The sequence below is a fragment of the Ciconia boyciana genome, chromosome 4, assembly GCF_034638445.1.
Source record: "Ciconia boyciana chromosome 4, ASM3463844v1, whole genome shotgun sequence".
NCBI classification, from domain to species: domain Eukaryota; kingdom Metazoa; phylum Chordata; class Aves; order Ciconiiformes; family Ciconiidae; genus Ciconia; species Ciconia boyciana.
In genome coordinates, this window is record NC_132937.1 from 94,609,169 (window position 1) to 94,632,651 (window position 23,483).

The 23,483-nt window shown below is 38.1% G+C and overlaps 2 protein-coding genes across 4 annotated transcripts in view; both read left to right on the forward strand.

The window, feature by feature from the left end:
• ZFYVE16 (zinc finger FYVE-type containing 16) overlaps positions 1–8,635 on the forward strand; it is a 33,243-nt gene extending 24,608 nt beyond the window's left edge. For 2 of the 3 annotated variants that reach the window (XM_072860660.1, XM_072860659.1), the window contains exons 12-18: positions 1,274–1,378; positions 2,209–2,359; positions 3,551–3,631; positions 4,217–4,379; positions 5,215–5,320; positions 5,732–5,896; positions 6,793–8,635. In XM_072860660.1, coding sequence (XP_072716761.1) covers positions 1,274–1,378; positions 2,209–2,359; positions 3,551–3,631; positions 4,217–4,379; positions 5,215–5,320; positions 5,732–5,896; positions 6,793–6,954 — 933 coding nt within the window. In that variant the 3' untranslated portion in view covers positions 6,955–8,635. Of the gene's footprint in view, positions 1–1,273; positions 1,379–2,208; positions 2,360–3,080; positions 3,145–3,550; positions 3,632–4,216; positions 4,380–5,214; positions 5,321–5,731; positions 5,897–6,792 lie in introns of those variants that run through there. The other variant, XR_012042350.1, reaches the window with a different exon arrangement.
• A 121-nt stretch (positions 8,636–8,756) lies between these two features.
• On the forward strand, positions 8,757–22,938 carry FAM151B (family with sequence similarity 151 member B). The gene is made up of 6 exons (XM_072860661.1): positions 8,757–8,970; positions 9,108–9,233; positions 11,033–11,198; positions 14,696–14,913; positions 16,583–16,718; positions 18,848–22,938. The coding sequence occupies exons 1-6, from the start codon at positions 8,952–8,954 to the stop codon at positions 18,996–18,998; spliced, it is 816 nt and encodes a 271-aa protein (XP_072716762.1). The 5' UTR covers positions 8,757–8,951; the 3' UTR covers positions 18,999–22,938.
• The last annotated feature ends 545 nt before the right edge of the window (positions 22,939–23,483 follow it).

The following is a 23,483-nucleotide window of genomic DNA, read 5'->3' on the forward strand; positions in this document are numbered from 1 at the left end:
TTGAAACTTGTAATGCAGTGAGATGTGTTCATAAATTTATTTCTTGCTACAGCTGTGCTGATTGAGGAAGATACTCTGTCCTGGTTTCAGCTGGGATAGAGTTAATTTTCTTTATAGTGGCTGGTATGGGGCTATGTTTTGGATTTGTGCTGAAAACAGCATTGATAATACAGAGATATTTTAGTTGTTGCTGCACTAGTCAAGGGCTTTTCAGCTTCCCATGCTCTGCCAGGTGCAGAAGAAGCTGGGAGGGGACACAGCCAGGATAGTTGATCCAAACTGACCAAAGGGCTGTTCCATACCATATGACATCATGCTCAGTATATAAAGCTGGGGAAGAAGAAGGAAGAGGGGGGGACATTTGGAGTGATGGCGTTTGTCTTCCCAAGTAACCGTTACACATGATGGAGCCCTGCTTTGCTGGAGATGGCTGAACACCTGTCTGCCCATGGGAAGTAGTGAATTAATTCCTTGCTTTGCTTGCATGCATGGCTTTTGCTTTACTTATTAAACTGTCCTTATCTCAACCCACGAGTTTTCTCACTTCTACTCTTCTGATTCTCTCCCCCATCCCATCAGGGGGGAGTGAGTGAGTGGCTACATGGTGCTTAGTTTCCAGCTGGGGCTAAACCATGACATACTGATTACCTGACTCAGCTGATGACAAGAGCCTTTTCTAACCTTTTTCAGCTGATTACTAGCTTAGCTCATTTGCTTAGGCAAATGAGATCATTTTATACCTAATGTTCTTCTGGAATAAAACACAATAGGGAAGTTTTGCAGAAGTGGTTGAGATGATGGATGGTAACTTCTGTCAGAGGAAGGTATAAGAAACAGTGCAGTATTCAAGCTATCACTCAACAAGTTAGAGCTGTAGGGGATAAGGTGTGAGTCTGGAAACAAACTAGTCTAGATGATGGCTTCCATGCTTTGCTTTTCTTTTAGAGAGAGGGAGGGTGTTGAAGTACTTTGTTACCTAAAACAGTGTAAGATCCTAATGTGCATAAAGTAGCCATAGTCTAAATAACCCACTGGTAAGTAGCTAGAGCTACCTTGTCAGTGCTGTAAATTTGTTAATATATTCACTAAGGTACCCTTCACATACATCACAGTAGGAAAATGTGATCAGTAAGTCTTTAGCCACCCTTAATGTCATTATTCTTTAGAAGTCTTAGGGATGTATGTAAAGTACTTTATCTAGGTAATATTTGTTATAAGAGATAAGAAAATGATACTTAATTGTCTGCTAACATAAAAACTTTGTCTGTTATAGGACCTTAGAAATTATCAGTATACTTTGCATACTATAGACAACCTGTTTGTTCATGTGGAAATGGGTAGAAGCTGTATTAAAATACCCCTCAGGAAGTATTATGAGGTGAGTAAAACCATCTAGATTAGTTTTCTAATCCAAACTGCTTTAGTCTTTGTTTTTCGTACAATACCAGTCATGTCTTTAACATGAGCTGTTTAAAAAAAAAAGGGGGGGGGGGTTGGATCTTAGAGGCTGTAATGTTTTTATTCTGAATCAGTTTCCAGGCAGTTCTGCAAGTGAATTCTCCACTTGATAAGCAGCTCTCTAGATTACTTTGCTATTTGCTGTGCAGTAGATGCTTTGAACTTTAAACTGATGTAAGCATGTGATGGGGGGAGGGGGAGGGCATGAAATTATCTGACTATAGATTTCCTTCTTCCTGGATATCTTGGAAGGTGGATAATGATAAGTGAAAAGTTGAGCTTTAGAATAACTACTAAATGCTGAAAAATCAGCAGTTTCTTTGAAGTCTCTTAGCATGTATTTTCAAGGATTCTCCTACCCATTTTCTGATGGTGGTGTTCTCCTTAAAACTTAAAAAAAGAAAACCACCCACCACTTTTTTGCCAATGTAGTTTTTATTACAAATTATTTACTTCAGCTTTAACAAAAAACCCTAAATAGTAAACTCAATGAGGCTTAATGCATATTTTAGCCTTAAGACCAACAAAACCCCTACAACTCTGATATTCTGCATTGTCCAGAGATATTTAGACTTACTCATCCCTCTCTACTGAAGTAGGATTTTTGATCATGCTTAGTGTTCCTCCAGCTAGTCATGGCAAATTGTGTTGTTCAAACTTTCTGGAATTGGCTAAGTGAATAATTCTTTGGATTTGTTTTGAGAACTGGATTTTTCTAATGTCTTGTATTGAAAATGTCTGTATTGACAGGTGATGAAGGTGGTAAATTCTTCTAATGAACATGTAATTAGTATTGGAGCAAGTTTTAATACTGAAGCAGATTCTCACTTGGTGTGTGTGCAGAATAAGCATGGCCTCTATCACACACAAGCAATCAGTGCTACTGGACACCCTAGGAAAGGTAAGCTGTCTAATTTGGCTTGTGAAGAAAAATCACGTTTCTTGAGCAGAAATGTAAGTTCATGTTTAGGCTGCAAGGAAAATACGTATTCCCAGTAAGCTGTTTAGACAAAAAGTTCAGCATTCAAGCAGCAAAGTAATTTAAATGCAAAATAAAATGTTGTTGTTTGATATCAACCCTTAGCTACCTTTTACAAATGTTACATTAAATGGAGATTAATACTTTTTTCCTCTCTGTTTCCAGAATCTTATTAATATAGCTTACATTTTCAGACATAACCAGATTCTTTACATATTTCAAAATCTAAATTTAGTATTAGTGTGAATTGGGCAATATATTTACATATGTAAACAAATAGTCTCAATAACTGAGTGTATGGAAATAGGGTAACAGTGAGTAGCTCTATACAACACCTAGCAAACTGATACAACCACCTGTACAGAGAAGAGTGCAGAGGTACCTTTTAGGTTCTGAAAGTAATACAGCTGTGGCAGTGCGTCTGGGCTGATGAGTCATGCTTTTCAACAAGGCCCATTAGTTGTGGGGGAATTCCAGATTGATAGGGCTGTACTTTTACTGTCTCTGGTGTCAACTTAAAATGTTCTGTGCTTCATTAAGTATAGCTACTTAGTGTGTTTTTGTTTGAAGCACTGTGTGTAACTAACAAATTTATGCAAAGGTTTGTAACATGGAAATTCACTTATGTCCTCTTTTCTTTCAGTTGCTTTTAGTACCACTGAAAATGATCTAAACTTCAGGAATATCACCTGTAAATAAATTTAAAAGTTGAGTGGCATGTCTGTTTTAAAGGGGGGAGGGAAACCAAACCAAAAAAAACAAAACCAAAAAACCCCCACACCACTGTGTCTTCAACCATGTCCTCTTTGTATATGGAGCTTTTTTGGCTTGCCTGTGTTGGCTTGCCGCCAGTATCTTAAAAGGATACTGTATACACTCACAAAATAAGTTAACAAAGCTGGTCTTTTTTGCCAAGGTCAGATTGGAAAGAATTCTTCTCTCTTTAGAGAGTTACGTTTCATATCATCCTATCAGTAAGGGATTTCTATTAGTGCTTTCAGTATAGTAGTACCTTTTTTGCCTGCCTTTTTAAAAAGGAATGCAAGTTAAATGTTAGTAATGACAAACTTGAGTGATATGAAATGGTACTCACTTTATTCCTACTTTTTGTAGTTACAGGTGCAAGTTTTGTGGTGTTTAATGGAGCCTTAAAAACATCTTCGGGATTTTTAGCTAAATCCAGTATAGTTGAAGGTAAGAATTTTGTCCTATGTGGTTTCTTCTTAAGAGAACTTAAAAAAAAAAAAAAAAACAAACAAAAACCAAAAAACACACCACAGTGGTCTTGTGCAAGATCTTTATTCCTCAGTAAGCTAAACATTTTCTTTTCAGGATTTTTAACTTTGTAGAAAACCTGTTGCAAACAAATGCTGCATAAAAAAATACATGCTAGTTCACTTACTTGTTTTAAAACATACTGAGTTTTAACTCTCTTTGCTTTAGTCAATGCAAGTATTTCCTTTATGGCTGCCTATATCTGGAACTATTTTCATTGCTGCATTGATGAAATACATATATTGACACAAGTGAAAAAAAACTTCTAAGATTAATCTAAGATGGATCTTTTAGTCTTAGTTTTGTTGACGAGTCTGACGAGTTTTCAATACTTTCTCGTTAACATTTAATGCTGTAGTTGGGGGGATGGAGTCCATTTGATGTGCATTTATGAACGAGCTGTAGGAGAGAGTTGGTCCCACTAGAATTTAAGCCAAGATTCTACTAGAAAGCTGTGCTACTCTTTCTGTAGATAAGTTGGAATTTTAACTGGTTTTCTTCTAGATGGACTAATGGTACAAATAACACCAGAAACGATGGAAAGCCTACGTCAGGCATTAAGAGACAAGAAGGACTTTAAAATAACTTGTGGCAAAACGGATACAGGAGACATAAAAGAATATGTAGATATTTGCTGGGTAGAAAACGAAGAAAAAACAAACAAAGGGTAAATGTATTACCAAAGCAAAACATCTTAGAGAATTCTTGTTCGCAGTTTTTGAATAACCACCTTTAATTTCTTGAAATTAATCTGTGGTATTTTTGTTGAAAGAAAGTACTTGATACTAAAACCTGAAAGGGGATAGAACAGTCAGCTATCTGCAATCCTCTAGATGTCACTAACAGAACAATTTTGCTTGTAGTTCACCAAAATTAATACTATATTCTCTGTTCAGGAAGTTGGCAGGAAAAGTCTGTGAACCCTCAGCTTCCTTTCTAAGTCCTCTGTCAAATCAGTAATTGGTTTGTGTGAGAGTGTAGTTAATCCCTTTGAGCTTCCTTGTTTGGGGAGGGCTTGGAAGTGCATAGTACTGCCCTTGGCCATTCATGCTTAGAATGCCAGCATTCAGTAAAGCAAAATGAGATGTAAGACATCTTTACTGGATGTGATTTGCATGCTTGTTTATGTATCTTCAAACTTTAATCATAACATCACTAACTCAAAACTTGTCTCATCTGAAGTTGTTTCTCAGGCCACGGGCTTGACTTGGTATGCCTTTTTCTGTGGCTTCTCTGACCAATTAGAACAAACAGGCTTTACCTACGATGGTTTATAGCTTCTTAAACATGTAAGATGAGGGTTTTATTGTCTTGTTTATTCCCTATTTAGGGTATTTATTTTTGTGGCATCTGTATTTTCGTTATGGAAGTCCTGTATTACATTTTGTTGTAAAGCTGTTTGAATAGCCTTTAAGGATGGCTAAGCATTATTTCATACAAGTTATTCAATCTAAATCATAAAATGTTGTTTTAATTATTAACCATACTGTTATCTTCCATAGAATTTTAAGCCCAGTCGATGGAAAATCAATGGAAGGAACTCAGAGTGAAAAAGTACCACAAGGCAGAGACTTCGAAAGAGAGGGAAAAGTTATGAAGTGTACTGAAGTTAGTAAATTACATTGTTCTTGAGCCTTTTTGCTACTTTTTAGAATAGTTAAGTGGTAAAGTGATCATACTAAGTGATACTGCTAAAGAAACTAACTTATTTGATGTATAGCCGTGCCGATAGGCAGAATGTTCTCTGTAGCGCTCTGGTAAGTTTACACACTTTACATTTTTCTCTTCTGAAAAAGACTAAAAGTCTGTTAGCATTGGTAACTCTGTAAATATATAATCCAGATATTCCTGTGGTCACTTAAGTATTTTGATTGAATAGATGAAATACTAGAAAACTTTGCCAGCAAACAAGTATTATAGCTTGCTCTGTTCTGCATTATATGTATACTGAATTACTCTTTTCCTTACTTTGTAATATAACCAAGCTGCCGACTGTCCTTATCCTTTCTATCATTTCAGGTATACTATTTTCTAAAGGACCATGAACTATCCAGTCCTGTTCCTCACCAGTTTGCTAAAGAGATTGCTATTGCCTGCAGTACTGCTCTTTGCCCACACCTTAAAACCTTGAAAAATAATGGGATGAGTAAGATAGGCTTAAGAGTTTCTATTGACTCGGATACGGTAATCTTTCAACTTTTATTGCAGACATTCCATTTCAGCTGAAATCTTTCTTGTAAAGACCTTGGATCCTTTTCTGAATGTTTTTAGTTTTTTGCCCTACCCCAGATCCAGACTGAGGATGAAGTTTCATGAAGGAGCTGTCTTAATGACTAGTTTTTCTTGAAAGGAATAGTCCTGTTTCCTTATTCTGCCCAAATTCCCTAATAGCTGCTTGCAGTAAGCTATCAGTCCTTCCCTAGTTCTAACTCTCTCTGGCACTCATCTGCCTCCAAGGTGAGTCAACTTAGAGAATCACAGAGCTAATTTTCTGATGCTTTTCTCAAACGGCATAGTTTTCTCCTGGTTTTGCTCCCTAATGTAGTTCAGTAAGGGATATTTGCACCAAAATCTGTACAGCAGAAAAGGACAGGTCTGGCCAGCTGAGGATGGAAGAGGGAATGCAAGGCTATCCAGCATGTGATGCCCCTCAAAAGGTGACAAAACTGTAGAACAGTTCAGTTCCTTGCCTCTGAAGGTGTTCTGTGTTACACTTCCTTATCTTTTTTGAGAGAAGCTGGAAATACAGTCCTGAAAATCTAGTTTTCAGTAGTGTATTTTGAAATTAATAGTAACTATGATACTAGGATATAATCAGGTCAGTCTTGGACATCAGACTGAAGCAGTCTGGGATGCAGAGGATATGTGGCCCTGTAAACCCGGGGGGAATGTTGCATGCTTCTCGGTGGCAAGCCTCGTTGTTCATGATTGACCTCAAAACCCATCTAGTTGCCAGTGTTTTCATGTTACGTTGTCACTTCGTGCTAGCTGAAATATGCTTTTACCAAGATACTACACTTCTGCATTGTCTTGTTAATATAAAAAGTGTTAATATCAACATTAATATGTTTTCCTTTTAGGTTGAGTACTTAGCTGGATCTGGAGGTCATCTTCTTCCACAGAACTATCTGAATGAATTGGACAGTGCTCTGATTCCTGTGATTCATGGTGGGATGTCAGATCCTACAAGTCTACCATTGAAAATGGAATTAGTATTTTTCATTATAGAAGATATCTTTTGATGAGGCTGATTACAGGCAATAATCAATATCCTGATTTGCTAGGTCTGAACACCAAAGTTGTAATGCTACAAACACTAAAAATGTTAATGTTTTTAAACCTGTTATGTTTTAATAGATTTTCAGACTGCTTTTTAAAACCCTCAAATCCTCTTTGGTTACTTTACCACAAAAGAGTTGTAGCTTGTAGTTTCCTAAAGTTCTGAAAGTTTACACTTAATACAGGTGCACAAGAGGGCAGGTTTTGTTACCTCTTTACACAGTTGTAGCATTTACTATATGTAGTGTAACTTCAAGCCATACTATCTTGCCTCTTAACCTCAGATAAATGCGTTACTAGAAATTGCTGTGGTTAGATCTAACCTCTGTCTGAAGCATGTGCTTTCCATGTGCAAATGAGCTAAACACTGAAGTAGAAGCAGGCACAAAACTTTTCTTGCCATTTGAGATTCAAATACGAGATCTTCTGTAGCTGACTGCAAACTTTGTATGTCAGTGCAAAATACAAGTGCACGCCTTCTGACACTTGTTTATGGTCAGCATGAGGAAGAACTTCGCAGGTATGTTTTTGAAGACTTTGTAGTTGAAGTTCTTAACATTAGGATGTTATGCTGGTGCTTCAGGAACATATGCTCTGAATTTTTTAATAGAATAACTGATTTCTTTCTTGCATTTTTAAGGATTTATCTAACTTAAATGGATGCTATTTTTATAAATACTGCTATTTTTTTCTTTACTCTGTGTTCAGAAGTCCTGATACAATTTGACTTTTCAAGGATTAATTAAAAAAAGATTACCCTTGACATAATCTACATGTAGCAATAAGTCAGACAAGAATTCTGCAATATCTCTTCTGCTCCTGTCTACTGCTTTTGCCACCTCTTAGTAGCCCCCTTTACTTTCAGGGAGAATAGATGTGTTAAGTGTGAATTTTCATGAACAGATTGATTTTTAGTATACCTGAGGTTCTTGTATAGTATGTATTTTTGATATTGGGTCATTAAGATCTATTTATGTATGTGATGCATGTGATTTGTACTGAGGTTCAGCGAACCATAATTGGGGTTTGGTAACCGTCACACAACTGTTTATCAAGAACAGAACCAAAACTAAATATATATAAATCTTTATTGTTTTCAGTAAAAATGCTGGTACAATTTTATAATGAGACGATTAAAACTTCGATGCCTTCTTGATGCTAATAGGGGATATTTTATGTTTTTGTATCAAAAACAATTTGTAACTTAACCTAATCTGCTCTGCTGTTACTTATACTTCAAAATACCAGTTCTGGAAGGGTTCAGGCTTCAAGGTCTTACCCTGGAGGAAACCGAGGCTGCGTTTAAGCTAATTAATGTAACTTCTTCAGAGAAACTGCAGTTCTGGAGAAGGGCTGAAGACCACACCACGCGCAGTATGAACAGAACATGTTCATCAACCCAACAGTTGAGGAAGCAACAAGGCTTGAGCAGTAGTTAAGCTTGAGCTTGAGTTAAGTTGAGCTTGAGACTGTGACTGTGACAGAGGTGGCTGTTGCCCCCCCTACTGCGTGGGTAAACCAGCTTTGCCCATGTCTGTAGGGGTAACCAAAGGAACGGCTGACTCTTGCCACTCACCCTGTACTAACTCATTTTAAGTATTGATCAATAAAGACAGTTAACTAAAATCCTTGATACCTTATCTCTGTTGTTGTTTTTTTTTTTTAAAAAAAAGACAACTTTCTGGTGGACGTGTCTTGTCTTTGCAGCTTGTTGGGGATTCTCTTCGCAGGCCCTTTCCCGCCGCAGCCCGGGCTGGGGGGTGCTGCCCGGGCTGTCGGTTCCGCTCCCTGCGGAAACATTCCCCACGACCCTTCCTGTCAGCGGCCAGGAGCCAGGGCCCTCGCTGCCCTTCCCCGGCCCGGGGAGCGCCGGAAGCCCGGCGAGGCGCAGCCCGGCAGCTGGTGGCGCTCCCCCCGCCTCAGCAGGCGCAGGAGCGGCGGGGCGGGCCCCGGCGAGGCGATGGCGGACGAGGAGCAGGGTAAGAGCTGCGCGGCGGGGACCGGGCCTCCCCCCTCGCCGCCGCCGCCTCTCCCGCCGGTCCCGCGGTGGGGGGGCCTGGGGCCGGTCCCGCCGAACGGCGGTGCTGAGGAGAGGTCTCCCTTCACGCCGCCGCAGGCGCCTGGAGCGAGGAGGTGGTGGATCACTTTCTGAGGTCGCAGCGCATCAGAGCGAGAGACGGGGCGGCCATCAGGTGGTTCCACGCCGCGAACAGCAAGGCCCGAGCCGCGGAGGCCGCGAGAAGTAAGTGTGAGCCGCCGCCGGCCTGCCCTGCCGCCGGCCTCCCGTCCTGGTGCGGCGCCGGCGGCCGCCTCGGCGTTAAGGTTGAGGGTTGAGGGAGAGAGGCGGCCTGGCCGTGCCGTGAGGCGCTCCCGGGTGGTGGTGTAGGCGAGGCCCGTCCCAGGTATGGCCGGCTGCCCCTGCGAACCGCCGGCCCGGCATCGCGAATGCCGGCACGACAAGTTTTGGAGGTGGTGGTACCTTTTTATTAGCCAAACTCATTTAATTGCAAAAAGGCAACAGCTTCCAGATGTGCAGGCCCTCTGTCTGGTCAGACCTTCAGATTAACAAAGCCCTTCATCACCTACCAGCAGACCAGAGCCATGGTTAAGGACTCTTCTGGTTTCATGCACTCAAGCTAAGCTTGTCTGGAGTGTTGTTCAGTTTATACGTTTGTGCAGTGGAACGCAAAAGCTTCTGCTGCAGGTAAAGCTGGTTTCTCTGATGTGGTCGTGCTAAGGTTAGACCTCAGCTCCCAGGCAGCAGTGGCCAAGTTGTCCCTTGTTTGATCTCGTGGTAGGTCACCCTTTCCATTGTCCTGACAATTCTGTTTGTGGATCTGCTCTGGAAAACAGAAAATGGAAATTACCTGATTAGAAGACCGTCTGTCCATCCATCCATCCCTCCATCCAGTGAGGTTCGGTATCAGTTCTGTTAAAAGGGCAGCAGACAGTGGAGCAAAACCTCGTGGGAAACTACCGTAACTCTCAAGCTGGCTTTGCCCCAGGTGCCTGCCCCTTCAGCGGTGAGGATGGGTGCTTGTGACAGCTTTGGCAGGGCTATGCTGCAAAACTTGTCCCGTCTTCCTGAAACATTTAAGGATTCCCAAGTAGTTTTGACCCTATATGGATAGATCTTCTAGGTCTTTTTAGGACAGTTTGAAATGGTGTAATGTTGTAACACACTGGGTGATATTTCTTGGATTCTACAGGACAGGTTTTCCCCCTTACTTTGTGCAAGATGATTGAAGTATTTCAGGTTATTTGTGAGCAGTTTATTTCAGTAAATTTTAATTTAATTTATGTGAATATTAGGGAAATAACCTAATTTATTTATGTAATTTTATATGTAATTTGCTTTCTATTGACTGTATAATTGTTATCTTTTTTAATTATTATTTCAGTCTAAGTAACTATATATTGAATTCTCTGAGAAGCTGGTAGTACTGCCCAGACTCTCGGATGCTTCTTGTTATAGAAAACTGTTTTCAAGAGCTTACAGCATTCCTCAGATTTCCCCTCATTTGTCATGTGTTTCAGCTACTATTTTCCTGGCAGATGTTTCTGGCTGGCTGGCTGACTTTTTTAAAAAGTTTTGGCTGAGGTGGGTTGGTCAGTTTTGAGAATGAGACAAGGGGAGTACTCAGTCTCTGCTGGTGTTAAAATCTTCTGGTCATCTTTTCTCTAAAAGGCTCTGTCTGGAACCCTGTTGTAAGAGGAAAAGATTTGAAATTTAGCAGGAGTGGATTCACATTTTGGATATTCATTTTGCATTCCTTAGAAAAAAACATGATTACTTGGCCAAATGTATCTACAAAAATCAATTTTCACATGCTTGTAGATTTCTAAAGAGTTTAGTGACTAAAGTACCCAAAGAAATGCATCTCTATTGCTTCACAGGCAGCAACTCATACTGGGTGATCTTTGTGGAGAAAGTGTGCACAGTCCAGTGTAGAAAGACTTGCCCTGTAGTTGTTACTCTGAAGCAGACACTGGAACTATTGGATTTGCTCCTGTTAGAGCATTCGTTTTTTAAATCAACAGGTGATGTTCACATGATAGAAGCAGATGTTCTTCTTCGCGGTGGCAAGGGAGGAAATGGAGACCCTATCATGGCTCATCCACCTGAAACAGACAGTGACAACACATTGCAGGAATGGCTAAAAGAGATTGTCAACACAAATAAAGGCATCAAGCTGGATTTTAAGAGGTATCTCAAGACAAAAAGATTTGTATATTCTCTGCGTTCTGACCAATTAACAATTTTACAGGTAGTGCTAACTATCTTTTGGCAATGGTAGACTAAACTTTTTCTTACTGTGTCATTTAGTGTAATGCATTCCTTCCTAAGCAGAAAATGCAGTGAAACATAATCAGTATTACTAAATGCATTGCAAGAATAAAAGTTTTGAAAGTGTTTTGAACTATAAGTAATGATTTCATGTTCAATTAATTTGTTACTGAGTTGCTATTGAGCAGAATTTTTCTATCAGGAAAACCGAAATGATTGTGCCTATCTGAGAAGCTCCTATGAGTTTTCTGCTCATGCAAAGAAATTGGGAAAGACAACCTTCCGACTGGAAAGTCAGACAGTGTCTTCCAGGCTGCAAATGGGGCTGAGTGCGCGGGGTCTCTCTGCCTGTCAGCACAAAGGTCTCTCCTGCTGCCATCCAGCTTTCTTGATGTCATTCTCTACCATGGAAGGGGAATTAAAGTGTCAAGGTTTTTCAATGAGCTTCTGACAAGCTTGCTGAAAAGCCAACTTCTGTTCCAGATCTTCTGAAGTTCATAATAATTTAGAAATGTCATTTTATACCAGCATGAATATCTTTATTTTCCCAGAGCTTCCCCTTCGCAAGGAGAGGAATTCTGTTTCCTGATCAGCTCCAATACTAACAATCTGTTGGGGATGTCTCAATTCATGAATTAGGTGTACTCCTTTGAATATCTGATCTCATACCACATATGATGTGGTGGTAGATTTCATCAGCATGGTTTGTAATACAAAAAGCTGTCTAGCTTTTTGTGTGGTAAGGTGTGTGTATATTGAAGTAAATTCAGTTTCTTTGGCCTGACTTCTTACTTAAATTTTCAGAGGTTCATTTAGAATTTTAACCATTAGTTGTTTCATTGTCTTTAATGGAAAATACACTGGAAAACCCCATGAGATCACCTTGAAAAGTTTGAAATGGGATTCAAAGTGAGCTGTGATTTTCAGATATACGCCTCTGCAACTCCTAACTCTAGCTTGGTCTGAATTTGCATGTACAATGTCTATTTTTGCAGCAGATGGAGAATTCACCTCCACATTAAAAAGAGCGTCATCAATGCCTAAGTATGCTGTAGAAATGCAAAAAAATTGCTAGATTATTCTAAAATGTGATTTGTACCTGTTGTTCTGTGTAACGCAGTCACAGTTTTCATATGAAAGTTCATGAAAATACAAAAAATGTGGGCAGGCTAAATCCTTTTATTTTTAACAGAATCTGTAAATGTCTGCCTTGACAGAGAAGGGAAACGACAAGAGAAGTAGACATTTGCTTGGTTGGTTTGTTGTTGGGTTTGGGTTTTTTTTTTTCCATGTTAATTATTATTTAAATTAATTTTAAAACATCTAGCTCTTATTTTTCCACAAGGAATTTCCAGACAAGTGCAGTGATTTAAAAAAGCTTTTAAAATTATGTTGCATAATAGAAGTCTGATTGTATAAAAGCACTTAAAAAATACAAGCACAAAGTGCAGGTTCAGTCAAATGAGTGATACAGATTGTGATGTTCTTTTGAATAATATTTCTTTGGATACCATTGCTGAAGTTTTGAAGATTATTTCAACAGTGCTTAAAAAGAAATATTTTGTATATTTCTACTCTGTCAGCTTCACTGACCACATAATCACATTTCCTGCTGGCTTGATCTACAGGAATGAATGTATTCTGCAAAAGGACTCCAGAGCTCCGCTTCAAAAATGCCAGAATCATTCAATATGGACTCAGCAATATGTTTGAATTTTCCAAATGCTGTGCAACAAGAACAGTGCTGTCTAGGGTTTTTTTTGTTTGTTTCAAGAGATGCTGCTTTCGGCTTTTTTCTCTTTACATTATCTTGTACTTTGTGGTAAAAAGGAAGGCATTCCACTGGCTTTGACAATCACTTGTATATGGGAAAATGTGAACTGTTCTGGCCTCAGACAACATGAGAAATACTTATGCCAATAATGTTAACTCAGGACGTCACAAGCTTTTCTCTAAGACTTGAGCTAATACTTACTAACCGAAAGTGTTGAGTGGAATTCCCTCCACTATGCAGCTTTCTCAATAACACAAAAGTCGAAATGTACAAAATTACTTTTTACAGGGAACAAGACAGGCAGCTCAGGGGACAATTTTTGGCTTTAGAGATAACCTAATGTAACAGCTGGCTGCCGTTCCCATTTTTGGGTGCAAATCCTGACACAATTCATCTGACCTCATCATGAGCCAGGTTAGGGAATAACTTGTTACAGAACCATCCCTACAAAACGATGAGAACAGTTGTTTACCGCTTTGTGTCCCTGAACTCACATGCTGCTGCTAAGGCAAGCATCAGCACTGGTGTAAGAGGCTGGAGATACAGTGGCCCTGGAATTGAGAACTGGGGAGACATGGTAGCAGGTAACCATCATCTGTGTTGTTCAAACAGACACCCGTGGGGCATGTAGCCTGTGGTTGATGTTTGTGTAAGCTGGAGCAGTTGTGATCCTCTCCTTGCTCTTCACAGTGCCTTCTCTTCCCCTTGCTTTCCCTGGTGCTCCTGTGACACCCAGAGGGACCAGTTTAGGATGTTGAACCAGGGAAACTAACCCCAGAACAACATGAAGAATTTTCTGTTGGCTCAGCTTTGTATCAGGTCACTGCAAGATTTTGAGGAAAAGCCAGAAGATGGCTTATTGAGAGCTTTTCACAACTTTGCAGGAGAAAACACAGGTCCTTGCAATTAGTAAGGAAATCAAGACTCTGACCATAACGATTTTAAATTTCTGAATGTTATATGGAATGTTAATTAATTTGCTGTGAGAGAAAAAATACGTATTTTCTTGGCATTCATTCAGTTTCCCCATTATTCCACATTTCCTTTCCTTCCACAATACCACTGTTTCAAAAGTTTTGGTAGGATAGAGAAAGGTTATGGCTTGCCTTCTAGTTATGCTTTTTCTTTTGATTTCAGAGAACAGTGAGAATATGTGACTAAAGTTATTTTGTTAAACGTTTACAAGTGGTGCTACATTGGTTGCTCAAGTGACTACATCTCATACTTAGTAAGCAGCTGCAGGATGAACATCTGATGGGCAGACTTCTTCATGCTGCCACTACTTTGCCACACTTTTGAGCTGTGGGAACAACCACTACAAAAGTGTTAGAGCCTACAGTGGCTTCCTTGACTAAAGTCCTTCCTAAGAGTTCAGTGACATCCAGGCCTTAACAGGTCAGGAGTTAGAAGAGCCATGAGGTAAGGGCCATGAAGCAGTTCATACTGGGCAGCAGGGATACAAGAGGCTTACACTACTTCACACCAGCAGTAATAGTCACCTTATGGTAGAAAGGGTCCTCAGCATTTCCTCTCTGGCTTACAGGGAGAGTTTCATTAACAAAATCATCTATGTATGTACTGTACATTTCCCGTCTTCAGTCAGACTGAGGTGTCTCATCTCACCCATATGTTCTTGGTACAGTCTAGAAGCTGTACGGCCTTCCTTGGAGCTTCTTGAACATGTGAAGCAGCATTTGAGGCGACCCGTTTGGATCAATGCAGACATCCTACCAGGACCTAATGGAAATAATGCTGTAGTGGATGCAGAAGGGTTCCTTGACACCGTCACTTCATTTTTCCCAAATGTAACCTTATCACTGGGATGGACAACTGGCTGGCACCCTGACAAACACAATAAAGGTAAAGATAGAAAATTTAATGCTTACACTGCATAGTCTATTTTCTTCAAATTCATTTCATAATTGATTCAAAATGAGCTATATGCCATCTTCTCAGTTTGAAAATAATAGTGAATGTAAGAATTATTTTCTTTATTGATGTATGATTGATAGTGTGTTATATAGCAATTAGTTCAGTGTTTGAGTTGCAACAGAAGTGTATAAAAATCTGATATTTTTGCTGTTAAACTATTTTGTTCTTCAACTCATTCTCACATACTGAGGAATTTTGAGGGACAAATTCCTTAAGCCCTCTTTCAGGTAGTCTGCTCCCTGAATCCTAGGAGGATTGATTTGGTAATTGGAATTCTGGCACATTTCCTGAAGAAAAACAGATTAGCTGGAAATTTAAAACCCTATCAGTGTGCTTTTGGAGTACATAACTGAAATCAAATTGTAGGTCAGCATTGTTTTTAACATTTCATTTCTGTTGCATAATTAAATTTTTGCAATAAATTTTCCAATTGGCCATTATTTGAGGGTCCTATGTCCCAGGCTTCGTCTCATAATTCTCATAGCTGCTTTGTTAGGGTGGTTTAGTCCAGTGCACATGCATTTGTGTGCAGTAGCATAGTCCCCACCAATACGTCTGTGACCACAACAGCAAAATTATACACTGTTCCAATTGCTAATCATTCATTAGCAAGATTTAGTATTGTGTTATGAGGGTTTTGTTCTATGTTATACAGTAATTTTATTAAACTGTATAGTACTTTCTCCAAAGTATTTTCAGTGCAGTAAAAAGTTGCTGGAAATATGTATTGGAAATACTGTACTGAGTAATCTTTTTAAAAGATGTAACTTTATCACCATTCTAAAATTCAGTTTATGGTGGTGCTAATTAAGGGTATACTGTAAGACATGAGAAAAACAGCTTAATTGACTGTTTCCAACTAAAAGTTGCTGTTCTGCCCAACAAAGCCTTTTTTTTTAAGTTTTGGTGCTTTTTTAGTCTTTCCAGTCACTACATTGCATATGAGTAATTGAGAAAAAAGTTATTCACTGTTGTTATTGAAGTTAAGATTTTCATAGCCTATAGAAATAAAAGAACAGTTAAATACCATTTTAGAGAGCTCCAATGCTTGTAAAAATCTCAACAGCAGGAACTTCAAGTGTTTTAGATTGCTTGATTTTAGCATTTTTTAAGCACAAAATGTTTTACATGCTTCGCTTGTGTATAACTCCAATCCTACTGGATTAATTCAATTTTTGTTCTAAATTTTTCATAATGTTTTTGTTTTTAAAGGGTCACTGTCAAGTTAAAACTAGTCTGTATTGAAGTCAGTGTCAGCAATGTTTTTTAGAGAAAGGGCAAACATACAATTTCCTGGACATTAAAAAATGTCACATTCTATAGCTATGTGTAAAATAACACTGCAGTTACTGGAAATAAAGATTTTCAAAATAAGTTTATTTTTCCACATTAGTATTGCTTTTCTCCTCTGGGACAATGACATTTTTTATTTATTATCACTTGGCGATTTCATTTTAGAATTATGTGGTTTTCACAAAAACCGTATTTGCTCTTGCTTTGTCTTACAACCTAACCATTCTATAAATCATTGTGTCTTTATTTTGATAGAGATTGTATTTGTGAAGAATTATTTTTAATCAAATGGTCTTTACTGTAGGCTATGATTGGATGATGGTGAAAGAAATGGCTCAGATATGCAATACATTTTCCCAGCCTGTAACTTTTCCTGTAAGAGCAGCATTAGTACGACAGTCAATATCTGAGCTGTGTTGGTTAATCCAGCAGTCGGATAGGTAAGTTTGAGGGCCTTTACTTTTAGCTATCTTTATTATAAAGGCACATATTTGTTTATATTAAATATGGCACATTTATGTGTACATACTTATCCCAATTACATTGAAAATATTGTTTCATTTAGTTTATCCCTTCAGTTCTTTAATTCCTTCAGTTCTTAAATTGTTTTGACATACAGAAGTGGTCACTATTCATTTCTTTAAAATCATAAAATTCCAAAAGCCTCTTTCATTACCTATAATAAGTAATTTTAAATCTTGTGTAGTTTGTGATCCAGTTCCACTGTAAACCTTTCATAAGACTAATACAGTTAAATAGACTAAATAGTTTGATGTTGCAATTTGGAATTAATTCAATTTAAATACTACATTTTATATGTACTATTTATTGGATTCAGTATTTATATATTCTGTAGTAATGTCATTTAAAAACATAAAGGTGATTTTTAGATTGGAAGTCAGTGAGTTTGCTACGAAGCTAGTTAATGTTGCTTAGGTACTTGAAATACATTCAGTGGTTCCAAACGCTGACTTACATTTTCAATTGTTGTTACAAACCCATAACAATTTCATTTACAAAATTATTTACATGTAATAGAATGAGAATAAAACCTGCTTCATACATATTGTCATTGTCTCATCTTTTTCACCTGCACTGCCTACCTACACTTTAATGAAGTTGTTCCTTAAGCACCAACCAAGCCCAAGACAGAAAATTTAAGACAGTCACTTGTCTGGAAAATTTCTAAGTAATTAGAAACAACAGGATGGACAAATAAAGTGCTGTTATTCTCGTTTACAGTGGAGAATCAAGAGAGAAATTAGAATTAAACATTTTAAACTGGGAAATTAATTTCAAAATATTGTTATATTAAGACTATGTCTTGTGAATTGTGCCATTCTCAAATATATCCTCATTGGATACAAGCGTTATTCCCACTAAAATATTATTATTTTCTCTTTTACCTCAGCATAAAAATCCTGATTATTTTAGTGGCATGATTAGAAGACTGAAATACCTGAGCCAGTTTTGCTGACATACAACTAAATTCTGATTTACCTGTATTTTAGATGAATACAGTTTTAATAAACAAAGGGAAAAATTAAGTATTTGTTATGTGGAGATTGTCAAGGGTAATGCTTTTAACTTGAAATGATACTTCGAAGTTTTTCATTTTTTTGGTAAAGTTATAATACAGTCTGTGCAATTAATGAGAAAAATGTGTGTGATACAGTACAGCGGATATATTCAGTTAATCAGATGGCATCACTACACATCACTTAGGTGACAAAACGTAGAGTATGAAAATCACCTACGACTGAGATTGCCTCATATTTTGGCTCAGTCTAGTAAGTTTCTTTGCTGGATATTTGCCTGCGATTTTTTATTTTACTCCTTGCTAGGTTTGGCAGGACAGTTCAGACAAGGACCAGGCTACAGATTAATTCTTCTGGGTGGTGTAGGATTGTGCATCTTGAAACTTTCGCAGTCCCCCTTGGGAAGTTCTAGCAAATTTAGCTTTAGGAGCAAGAACTTGAAGTTTGACTGGAGCCAAATTGTGTGACTTACCTCCGTAATAAAAAAAAATGTGGCAAAGGAATAGACCTCTACAAATTTTAGTTTGCACGTGTCAAACAGAGGTTTATTTAAAGACTATCAGTCGTATTCTTCAGCTAGACTGTGTACCAAGCATTCTTTGCGCCGTGTGTGCAAACTAGGATGTGTTTGAGCATGCCTGTTTCTGGGGTACCATTTTGATCCAGCAATTGCTTTTCCCAGTAACTTGAAGTCACTGTGGTAACAACAAGATTGGAGAGACTGTCAGTGCTCTCAGTTCTAGCACGAATGCAGGGTAGAGGGTGATGACTTGCCTGGATGTAGAGGGGTGAGGAGGGCAGGGACATATAAAACTGTTAATTCTGATAGTTCACAAATTGTGGTTGCTTAACTTTGAAATCTAAAGAAGAATAAGTTTTTGGTATTTAATTACATTCCTAAAATTGAGATACTGTAGTCCTGAATATTTTTAGGAGCTTATTAGTGCGATGTCTTTGTGTCTTCCATACTTTATTGTAAGATAATAACATATTCTTTTTTCTCTTTTTTTCCTTTCTTTTTTTTGACATAGATACAGCCTCACTGTTTGGACCGGAAAGGAAGATGTGTATTCTGTAGAGGATTTGCTTTACATCCGAGAAAACTTTGATAAAAGTAGGGTTTATTATGACATTTTAGAGCCACAAAATTCTGAATTCAAAAAAGCCATAGGAGTAGAATAGTAAATACAAAGCAGGCAATGTCTGACCTTACAATACTTAGCCTCTCTAAACATGAAGATTTCTTGTTCAGAGAAATGCATTTTCTTTACCAAGAGAATTGTATGGAACACACCTGTGGTTACTGGAGGAGTTTTTGTGTAACACTTTATTGAAAAGCTTCTCAAATAGAAATTTAATGCCTTCTTAATAGTTACTTACTCATCATGTGCATGTTCCCTCTCATTCACCCAGTAGCATGTGGTAAAGGCTACTCACGTTACTAAATATTCTAGTACTTCTTCCCTACAAGCACATAAAGGGGAGAATGGTCCCAGCTGATAGTTGTGGACCAACGTAATTTGCTGCTAACTGTTTTTGTGTAAGCCAAAGTCTATGGGATACTCAATCTCTACTAAAGCCTGTTTTCACCTTTTATAGGGGAGGACAAGAGGCAAGACTGTATTAAGAACAGAACTATGCAGTTCCCAAAGGGGTTGTTTTGTAGCTCGTCTTGATACACTCCATTTTTAATGCCATTGCAATTGATAATGTTCTCACCCCTAGTCAACAGAAGATTCTGTTTGCTAGACATGAAGAGTGGGATCCGTGATGCTATGCATTCCAGGGAGAAAGAATGGTTATTTTTACTGAATTAAAACTAATCAGGTTCTCTGCAATGTGGTAATTGTGCATTCCACACCATGGCTTGCCTCCGTGCTTTCTGAGCCATCAGCAACGTAGTCCTTGGATTTTGAGAAGGCTGAGCTGGATTTGTAGCTGCACTGCAGGAGGCATTGGGGCAAACAGAACCCCCAAAATGAAGAATAATCCTGTCCTGTACATAAAGCACAAAGATGGATTACAGTGAGGTACACATCAGAGACAGCACTGAAAGAGCTATAGTGGTTTATAAGATAGAGAAGTGATGGTGGTTCTTTCAAGAGTTTTAAACTAAATTTTAAGTATAACAGGAGTTCTGTAAAATGTTCTGGTGCAGTCCTTCTGAAAGCCAGAGGCTCTAAGAATTAAGTAGCTGTACAGGGAGTAGTGGTTACAGCAAAAACTGTACATTTATGTGATAGTACAGTTATTTTCTATGTACTCCTGGATTGTGCATCTTTTTAACTCTCAGAATATGATTTCAAAAATTTTCAAAAGTTGAACTTCCCTTTGAGAAAAACTAAAGTCATTCCAACCCTTATCACCTGCAGGAAAAGTCCGACCTATTTAATTTTAATCATTTTTTGGCTCTCGTGCTTCTGCATCCCTTAAAATGAACACAGATAATGAAATCTGTGCAGATTGAAACACAAGCTGTGTATTCTTGTCTTTTGCCAAACATTACAAAGATTTTTTTCACAATGACAGCGGAGATTTTGATTTCTAAGTGAAAGCTGATTCTGTGAAGAGACATTACCTTGGCATCTTCTTGCCCTCCTCTTCCCATTCCTTTCGCCTGCATGAATTTTTTTTAACTTTGATGTTTTACACAACACTGGACTGGCTGTAGTACTCAAGCGTTAAAGACACATCACTGTAGCCATGTTCATTTATTGACCGAAAGGTGCTCTTAAAGAGCATTGAGTTTTTTGTATGATTCTTACTGAACACATTACTAGTTTTAGGCTTAGTCTAGATTTCATTTCAGGATATTGCTGGTCATTCAGAAGGAGCAATACTTTCTAGCCATACATTTGTTTCTAATAGATTTAAAGACAAGAGTATCTCGTTGGCCTTTTGTTCCATAATTTATATAAATGTTTAGGGCTGGAATGGACTCCTAGATCTTGTTTCAGCTCCTTGTTGCAGGCAGTTACATTTATTGACTTGAGGGGTTCCACCTCTCAGTGGTTAGGCCTTTTTGCATCTACACTGGCAGACTTTTCTGTTATTTAGAAACCCTTTTCCCACTTATCAATAACCACCTGAGGTATTGGGATTTGTTAAAACTGGTTAAACTGTTAAGTAAAAAACATCAGCAACTGCCAGAAGTATTTTTAAGGGTGCAGACATCATGGAAGAAGTATCACTGAGCAATATATGTGGATATGACACATATATTAACAGGGATTTTCAGATAAAATTCAAAGAAGGCATGATCTGGATTACCAGAAAAATTAATTAAGGTAACGAGATATGTAAAACTAGATTAAACAAAATGCTAGAAATTAATTCCATGAAACATTCTTGCAGTGTCAGAAGGGTTTGACTATATGGTGAATTTGTTTATTCTGTATGGATTGTCGTATATATCTGAATTTCTGTATGTATTATTTTTTCCCCATGGATCTCTTAGTTTCCTGTGAAGTTGTTTATGTTGTTTATGCCAGTCTGGTCTGACTTGCACATAAAGAAATTCATTTGAATTTGTTTCTCTGTGTTGATGCCAGTCTTCATACAAATGCTCTCCTTCTAAAATCAGATGTGTTAACTGTGGGGCTGGCAATAAGATAATAAAGGTGAGATGAAAACCAGTTATTTATTCTGTTGGAAACAGGGATCTGTGGCAGTTCTATGTTACTCTAGCTGTTGCTGTCTTTTTTTTTTTTTTTTTACCTTCTGTCAGTGATCTATTCCTTGTACTTAAAACTTTGTTTAGGAGCTATGAATTGTGCCATGTCTTTGTGGAAAGATTTTCTCTATCAGTGTTGCTTCACTTCTGTTGGTATCTTTCAGCTAGGTTTTTAGACTTAATTGTCCTTGTTACATGAAGAATCTGTTTGACTTTAATGGAATTAGGTATTGTTCAGGATGTCCAGGTGAGTTAATTGATTAATAAAACATTTCTAATTTACTGCAAGTGTAGTTCAAGCTTTGTATTTTTCTGTGAATTTGACAGAACTTACTAAACAGATAAAATAACATGTTACAGAAGAGAATTGACATCATTAGTCCTGCACAACTACTCAATAATATCCTGCAGTAACGTGTAAGCATACTGATGAAAGCAAAACAGAAGCTGATTTTCTGAGGTTTGTATTGTTTAAGTGTGCTGTGGTATTGAAGAAAATGTCCCCAAAGACACATTTTTCAAAAGCAGTTCTCCCCATCTTCAACTTCATCATTCATTTGAAGAAATACTCAGTTCTGGCCTACGCTGACTGAAAAAAAAAGTCTTTTTCTTCAATTAAAACCTTCAAATTAAAGCCTTTTATGTTTTATTTATCAACTGGCTGTCTGCGATCAGGCCATTTGCTAATGTTACTACAGATTTATTTCTGCACTGTCCATTAAACCCTGCTTAACATTTGAGTCCGAGCACTGTAAAGCTTTCGCTTGTGATTTTTATTGTGCTTTGTTTGGATACTGAGGAATTTTATTCCAGCACCTGGCGCATGCTATCTTTTTCATATCAGCAGTGTTTATGCAACAGCCCCAGGAAGCTGCATTTGAACCTTCCAAGTTCCCTGTCCAGAATCAGGTTTACATAAACCTCCACTTCTGCAGCCCACCACCAGGAATTTTTGTTATTGGTGATTAAGAAAACCAATTTTTTGTTGCTGTTGTGTTTTGATGCTCACAGACATTTATTCTTTAGTTGATTTTTTGTTGCAGGAACGTCTGTTTGCCTATGCAGTGTGATTCCCTGATGCCTAGGCTTATCTTCTATGTATTAACTTGTTATATTTACTGTCAGTTTTACCAAGAGTTTTATCTATAAATCTTGTAGTAACCTATGTGCAAAAGTAAGGGCTGATAGGTAACATCCAAGCCAGGGTGTTGTCTTCAGCTCTTTGCCTCTCTTCTGGGGCTTTGATGGATGAGTTTTGGCATGTCTTTGCAGTGAAGTAAGATGTTACTACCACCTTCTAGCTACTATTACTTCTGATACATCTTTTTACTGCAAATTACTGTAATTATTGTATTATTACCCTTTTAGTAGCATGGTTGAAGAAAATACTCACTCCATGCTGCAGCTACTCCAGATTGCACTGGGGCATTAAGGTCCACCTTCCTTCCACAGGAGCAGTAACTTCTGGCAGATTGGTGCAATAAGCAGCTGAGGACAGCATTTTAGACTGCCACAGCAGCTTATTCATTAAAAACCCATAATAAAGAAGCATTATTTTTTATTGTGCTTCCAGTAAAATTCAAGGTATTGTACTCTGTTGTCTTCTGAATTTTGAACACCTAAAGTTTGGGGGCAATTATATTTTGTTTTTTAATATCCTTATACTTTGGCTTGGTTCCCTTGAATTTTTCAGTGATCCTTCTGTCATTATATCTGTTGCTTTCACTGGCTAATTGTGATTCCTCTCATTGCAGTAGCAGAAAAAAATTGCATATGTAAATTAATCATCTCGATGGGGATCTGTCCAAGCAGAATTAAAATGTGTTTTAAAAAGGTGTTCTCATTACTCTGTTTTTAAAAATCTATGTACAGGTTAAGTTTATATTTTAAAATGGACTAGCTTTTGAGAGAGAAAGCTTTAACTGATGCATCTGTGGCAGCTTGTGAAAGTGTTCAAAATTGCTAGGTGATGCCTTCAGGGAAAAAATACAGGA